This window comes from Excalfactoria chinensis, chromosome 5 (assembly GCF_039878825.1).
Source record: "Excalfactoria chinensis isolate bCotChi1 chromosome 5, bCotChi1.hap2, whole genome shotgun sequence".
NCBI lineage: Eukaryota > Metazoa > Chordata > Aves > Galliformes > Phasianidae > Excalfactoria > Excalfactoria chinensis.
In genome coordinates this window covers 31504347-31511006 of record NC_092829.1, presented here as the reverse complement: position 1 = coordinate 31511006, position 6660 = coordinate 31504347, and the positions used below count along the sequence as shown (strand labels likewise).

Here is a 6660-nt window from a genome sequence, read left to right as displayed (position 1 = left end):
CCTGACAGGCCGTGCTCACATCCAACCACCCCGAACTGCGCTGGGCGCCTTCCCCTACAGCACATCTGAGCTGTGAGCCTGCAAATTGCTCCCTACATTCTGCCCACTAACCTCCATCCTCCAGCAGGGTGCATGCGCAGCTTCCCACCACCGATGGGAGCGGTCAGCCACACTGACGCTTGTGGCAATAGCCATAAATTCACATTAAGAGGCTGTGAGTAATGGCATTGCTGTGTAAGGCAGACTCCTGAAAGGCTTGTTTTCAAATGCTCAGCAGCAGGATTAGGAGGCTGCTGGCTCTTAGCAGTGAGCTTTGCAGATGTTAGGGGCTGGCAAAGCAAAATCTGTAGCACATGAAAAAGTTGATCAGGTCTGACTCCCTCCTGCCGTGAGATTACTTTTCTCACTACAAAGCATTTCTCCTTGCCAGTAAGTTCAAAGTCCGTATGGGCATGAAGATAGCGCATTGTTCAACGACGCGCTGTTCTGCTGAGCAGCCGCCTCACTTATTCTCTGTCTCAGGTTATAAACAGCGCTGAGAAGCTGCAGAATTGCTCACAGCTTAAACTACGAAATCATGATAACCCAGTCTATCTCACCCTACTGCGAGCTCTGCTTTAATAATCCTACTTAATCATTAAACCACAATAAGAGTAAGCCAAGGAGTATAAGGAAAGAGCCAAGCCAAGGCATATCAGAGCACTGCTCGGAATCTGAACCGAACTCCGCTGGCTCCAAACATTGGGAGCCCTATCAGGGGATAGCAGAGCTGTTGTGTGAGAGGTTGGAAAGCTGTGCCACAAAATCTGTCTCTGCTGGGACTGGTGGAAGGAGGTAGAGCCAGCTGTGAGCTGCTCCTGCTGATCCTGGTGTGCAGTGTGCCCTATATACGTTCGCTCCCCAGGAGAGCAGCTTGTTATCTAGCACACACACTCCATGTGAGCTGTGCTGTTGACACAGATGCTTATGATTATTATTGAGTATAGCAGTGGGTGCTGCATGCTTTACCCTTTACAGAAGGGTACAAAGCAAGCAATCCATCCACGCACTCACTGACCACCTTGCTACATGCTATCTTATGGCAAACTGATTTTTTCTAAAGACATTTCTTACAGAGGTGGTGATAAAAAGAAAATGGGAAAAGTAGGAAAGCAACAAGAAACACCACTTGAAGAAGTGCCCACCACCAGCCACCCACCTGGTTACACTTAGAACCGGTCCCATGGACACACATGGGGCTCCCATTAACACTGGCAGGTTTCTCCATGTGTATGTGACAGACAGAACAGATTCGGTTCTCGTTGCTTTGACTTTTCCAGGATGCTCGATTTATTTGTGCATTTCAGGAAACAGGGCAGTACAGTCAGATGTCCTGTACCTGGTTTCCCATCCCCACCCCAAAAGAGAAATAGCTGTAGGCTGAAAGCACCACCCATTTCAGAAGATGACAGAGCCAAAGCCTTCCCAAGGCAAAGGACCAATGAATTGCCAGTATCACCTGAGTGAGGACTGACTGAAGAACTTCACCATCTGTGAAAATTTGGCCAAAAAGACAATGAGTCTAGTTAGTATTTACAGATCAGTATAAGAAATTGGATGGGGGAACGCTCTCACCTCAGCTTTCTTGAAAGCAGGAGTGGACAGGACTGGTGCTGATGAGACCATTCCAGGGTCTTAGTTATTATGCAGAGAATAAACCCATTTTTTACAAATATGGGGTACATGTTGCATTCATTGTCTCACTACCACGTCTTGTAGGACTTGCCTGCAGCATGGAAGCATCCTGATATAGCTGTACAGTGCATCGTGTTGCTGTTACTGTAGTAACTTATTACTATCACACCTTGTATTGGCTTTATTGCTACAGTACCTGACACAAATACACCACAGATTGCCCACACATGCCTCCACTACTGCCTTACCCTCCAAACTAGTTTACTGCAGCGTCCTGTTGTGTCTTATTGCTGCATTACCAAAATGCTACTTTACTGCAGTGGCCTGTGATACCTTATTGCTACATTTATCCTGGTATTATTATGTCAGCTTACTGTGGCTTTTTATGGCTGCCCTGCTACCATTTTATTACAGTACTCTATGGGATTTTAGCACTGAGTTATACATACATAGAATGTACTAATCCATTTTCCTTAGCCTAACATTGCACTGACCTGCCAAACCCTCCTCGTGCTTGTCCTGGTGCTGGTCCACTACGATGTCCATTAATGCTCTGGATATTCCATTATCCAAATAACAGTGTACAGCTGTATTTCACAGCCATAGCCCTGCAGTTATGGGATGCTTGGTGGCTAGCTCTCACAGCGTGGAGATTGTAAAAGCTTTCCAGCCTGCTTTTCCTTGATACAGTGTCATTGAGAACATCAGGAGAGGTGGAAAACTGATTTCCTAACTCATCTTCTGGGCGATGAGGTAGCTGGAAGACATGGATGCTTATAAAGCAGCAGACTACTGCTTGCAGCACTCAGTGGGTGGTGCTCACTGGCAAGTGCGCAAGAGAAGCATCACTTGCAATAAGTGACGTTATTAAACAGCAGTAATTCAAGGATGCAGGTTGCATGGAAATAGTTACATGTTAGTGTTGTCATATGTGAAGAAAAAGACATGTGAACAGCCATTTGTACATGCTCCCGGGAGGAGGCCTTGTCTGCTCTCATGATGTTTGTCTCAGAGAAATTTGGGCAGGAAGCTAGGAGGGGAGCTCTCCCCTCTGCAGAGCATACGTAGCTCCATCCGCTCGGCTCACCACCGCTGAGCAGATTAGCTGTGCGAGTGTGCATTTAGATGGCAAGCTGTTCAGCATCCAGGCCCCCTGATGTATGCCCATATGTGTGCTCGCTGTCTGCAGTTCCCCCCATGCTCTCGGCCTTTCAAACCCAGCAAATTGCCTACAGGCAGCACACAGCATGTTCTTAGGTGTGGCACAGGGGGGCATGTGTGATTGTGCATGGCTGGACGACTGGGGCTGTTGCACAAAAACCCACTACTGCCAGAGAGGAGCCTTTGGCTGGGTGGTCAGCATGGAATGGACAGGTCCTGCTGAGATGGTTAAGTGACAATCAGCAAAGGTCCAAACGCCCCCATCAGAGGCAAAATGTCATCTGAATGTACAGGCACTGCCATGATGGTTCTGCAGTCCTGGAGCTCTCGTCTGCATTGTAGGACAAATTTGGTCAGAAGACCCCAGATAATAGGCTGATTATGGGAACTAGGTGAGTGTAAACAATAAATACCATACTCAGTACTCTACTGTATAGCCATGCAGGTTTAGAGAGTCCTATAGACCTTACATAAAACTGAGATCGGGCTGTCTGGGAAAAATAATTGAGGTATCAAAGTGAGAAAATTCATGGGTAAAAAGGGAAAGTCCTTTTACTGGTGGAAACTATGCTGACCTGATTTTGTGCATACATTAGCCTCAGATATTAGGATAATATTTGCCACAGAAATAAATACGGTCGGTAGCCAGCTGTCTAATTAGCGAGACATAATTTTGCCTAGATAGGAATGCAGACGTGTAGCCATATAGCAATTTCTACCACCTGCACAAAAGAAATAGCTTGGCTTGGCATGAGGGAAGAAGACCAAGTGTCTATTTTCACATACACTTCAGATCTGAACTGCTTAAGAAGTACAGGAGGTTTTGTGGTACTAAGTCAATTGAAATTGTAAGTTTTGTATATAGGCAGTATACTGTATGTGAATGCAATCCATTTTACATATCTGCAGCTAGTATAATGTGAGTCACTTCAGATCTGTCTTCATCCTAACCTCCATAATTCCAGTGTTCTGAAACGAGCTATTGGGTCATCTCTTGCAGTTGTATTTGTGGGTTCTACATCAGATGAATTACAGGCACCCAAGCATCTGCACAGCCACAAACTGCTTCTGCCAAGCCTTTCTCCATCACATCTCTCCTTGCTACAGACTGAATTTTGCTCACTATTACACATGCCTACAGTAGTTACTTTTCCCTGTATGTGCATGAACAGATTTTGGCCCTTTGTAATTAGGGCTACATTTCTTCTAAGTGGTTCAGCTCTACCTACTTGGAGTAAAACTTGAACATCCATCATTGAATAAGTATGCAAAACCTCAAATAAATAGAAAACCAAATACAATAGAAAACAACTCACTTTTAAATACCGCATGTGTGTCTGTGTGTTTGTTTGTGCATATGTGCATCGTACATCTAAAACACAACTACGTCAGGCAGTCTTGCACTAAACGTACATGCAGAGCAATCCCGCTGATGTCAGAGGATATGCACCAAGATCAGTCTGACGCAGTGGGGCAGATCCTCAGGTGATGTAAGCCACTCAAAGTCTCCTGCCTTTAGCTGAGGATCTGACCATTGTCTTTGGACATGCTACATGCCATTGGAAGGACAGCGAGTGACAAACTTAATGAGGGCCATTTTCCCCTGCTATTTTAAAGGAGGAGAGACATAGGAAAGAAGAAAACAAAGCTAAAGTCAATGGATCTGCAGGAGAGATGCATTTGATACTTTGTGGAAAGGAGCAGCAGCTTCCAGTAGATATTTTATTGGATCCAGATGGCCACAGGAAAAGGAGAAAATGGGATTGCAGTGGCATCTTTTATAGCCGTGTCTGTGCTAGGAAAAGAAGAGGTGAAGCAAAGCCACTGATCTCTCTCAGTTCCTCTTTCTCCAAGCAGTGGTGAGGTTTGTTTCCTTAAATAACAACACACCAAGCCCTTGCCTTGTTGCTTCCTGTCTACTGTGGCTTGTGCTCCTCCAAACCCAAGCAGGAATCCAAGTCCCTGTGCAGAGCTTGGTGTCGCTACGAAGCTGTGCGGATAAAGTGTTGATGTAATTGGTGACAGGCAGGCTGTCCCTCGCTGAGCTGCTCTCTGCTCCTGCTGTCCCCCGTGGCACCCTGCCCTCCCTGGTGGGGCGGCAGACTGGTGGGGTGGCTGTCAGGAGGACTGCATCAGACCCGTCAGGCGTTTGCTGGCCAGAGACTTTCCCTGGAGGAAGGCACAGACAGATGGACAGACAGACAGAGAGACCCACAGCGTGAGTGAAGCTGCTGCCACGAGGTTGGGACTATTAGATTGTTTGGTGAGGGTGTTTCAGTTACCTGCAGTTTTACCCCTGAATTTTGCAAGGTGAGTTGTGGCCAGTGATAGGCTAACTGGCCTCAGTCACTGCTTGTCCACCCCTGCGGACGCCACTTGTTCCTGGTCTCAACCCAGATACTGAACTGTTGACCACAACTCTTTGAATGAGACCATCCAGCCAATTCCAACTAGAGAAGTTGTTTGATCATCTTGCAACAAATTCAGAGTGCAAAGGGAAGGAAAATCAGAACTGGCATGCAGTTTATACCCACAGAGTACGGAAAATCAGTAGCTTAGGATGGTAATTCACCCCAAATACTCTTCAAAACCAGGTGGCCACATCCAAATTACCTACTGAAATAGTCCTGTGTTTGTGACTCCTGTTCTCAGACTCTGAAGTGTGGCATTTGATCCAGGCCAAACCTCTGCCAAAGATCATATGAGCAGTTTGAACAGATCCAGGTCTGCTTGCTAGTTCAACGCATTAACACTCCAAGAAAAAAGGACCCCTCAGCCTCTTTGCTTCCTCATCTCTTCCCACTCAGAACTACAGCAGGAGGATGCAGCAGCTCTTTGCAGAAGCCTGATGTCACCACTCAGGTGTGCAGCCTTTACCAAGAAATATGCTGGGCTGCCCAAACACACAGAGCTTAACATGACCACACTCTGCTGTGACAAACAGCTCTGTCACTTGGGCCATCCCTCCTGGAACAGGAGAGCCACCACCACCATCCTGCAGGCTCTCTCCTGGGGCCCAGCTGCTGTGTGGCACTGCTGCTGTTTAAGATAAGCCTACTTTCTTTCACTGTAGATCAAATTTCTGGTTATTCTCATTTTTGAATGTGCTCCTGGGGAACTTGGGACAGTGCAGTCTCAGGGGGTGGGTAATAAGTTCTCTGCCACCAGTGAAAGGGTGCTGAGAAAGTATTGATTCTTAAATCCAGTTTGAAGGAAAAGAAGGTAAACATCCAGATGTTAACTTCTGGAGGCATAACATGGCTGGTTTTAGGAAAAAAGCATTTCTACCCATGCTTGAATAGTTCCTTAGGGGAAAAAAAAAGAAAGAAAAAAAAAAAAAAAAAAAAAGAATACTCATTGGGTTTTTATAATGGCCATTCAGTCAGGCCCTAGATAATGGCAGCCAGGCAGCTTCTCTGTTATCTTCTCTGTGGCAGGCAGCTGGGGACATGCCAGCTCCTGCCTCAGCATCCAGTTTGGCAGTGCAAGATGCTGCAGCTATCCCTCACAGCTTCCTCTGGCACTGCAGGCGCAGCTCCTGGCTCTGCAGTGGGCTCAATCCTGTGGGTCTGGCCCAGTCCTGGCTGGCACAGCAGCGGCAAAATGGGTGGAGAAAGGAGCCAGCACACATAGATTAACACTGAGAGAGCTTTAGAATACATACTGCTCTGCTTTGGTTCCTCAGAGGCCTCCAGACACTGACACATTTGTTCCAACCCAAGGCAGAAGGTGGGGATCAGCTTCATTTCTGGGGCCTGAATGGGGTGAGCACCTGCAGGGTGGAGGTTACTGGGATGAGGGCAACTGCTTTGGGATTCTCTTCTC

At 46.8% G+C, this 6660-nt stretch overlaps 1 protein-coding gene across 3 annotated transcripts in view; it reads right to left on the bottom strand.

Moving 5' to 3' along the window:
* Nucleotides 1-1303: 1303 nt before the first annotated feature.
* Nucleotides 1304-6660, bottom strand: part of RGS6 (regulator of G protein signaling 6) — a 221703-nt gene continuing 216346 nt past the window's right edge. For 2 of the 3 annotated variants that reach the window (XM_072336881.1, XM_072336879.1), the window contains one exon: nucleotides 1304-5004. In XM_072336881.1, the coding sequence (XP_072192982.1) occupies nucleotides 4954-5004 (51 nt within the window). In that variant the 3' untranslated portion in view covers nucleotides 1304-4953. The remainder of the gene's footprint in view (nucleotides 5005-6660) is intronic. The other variant, XM_072336880.1, reaches the window with a different exon arrangement.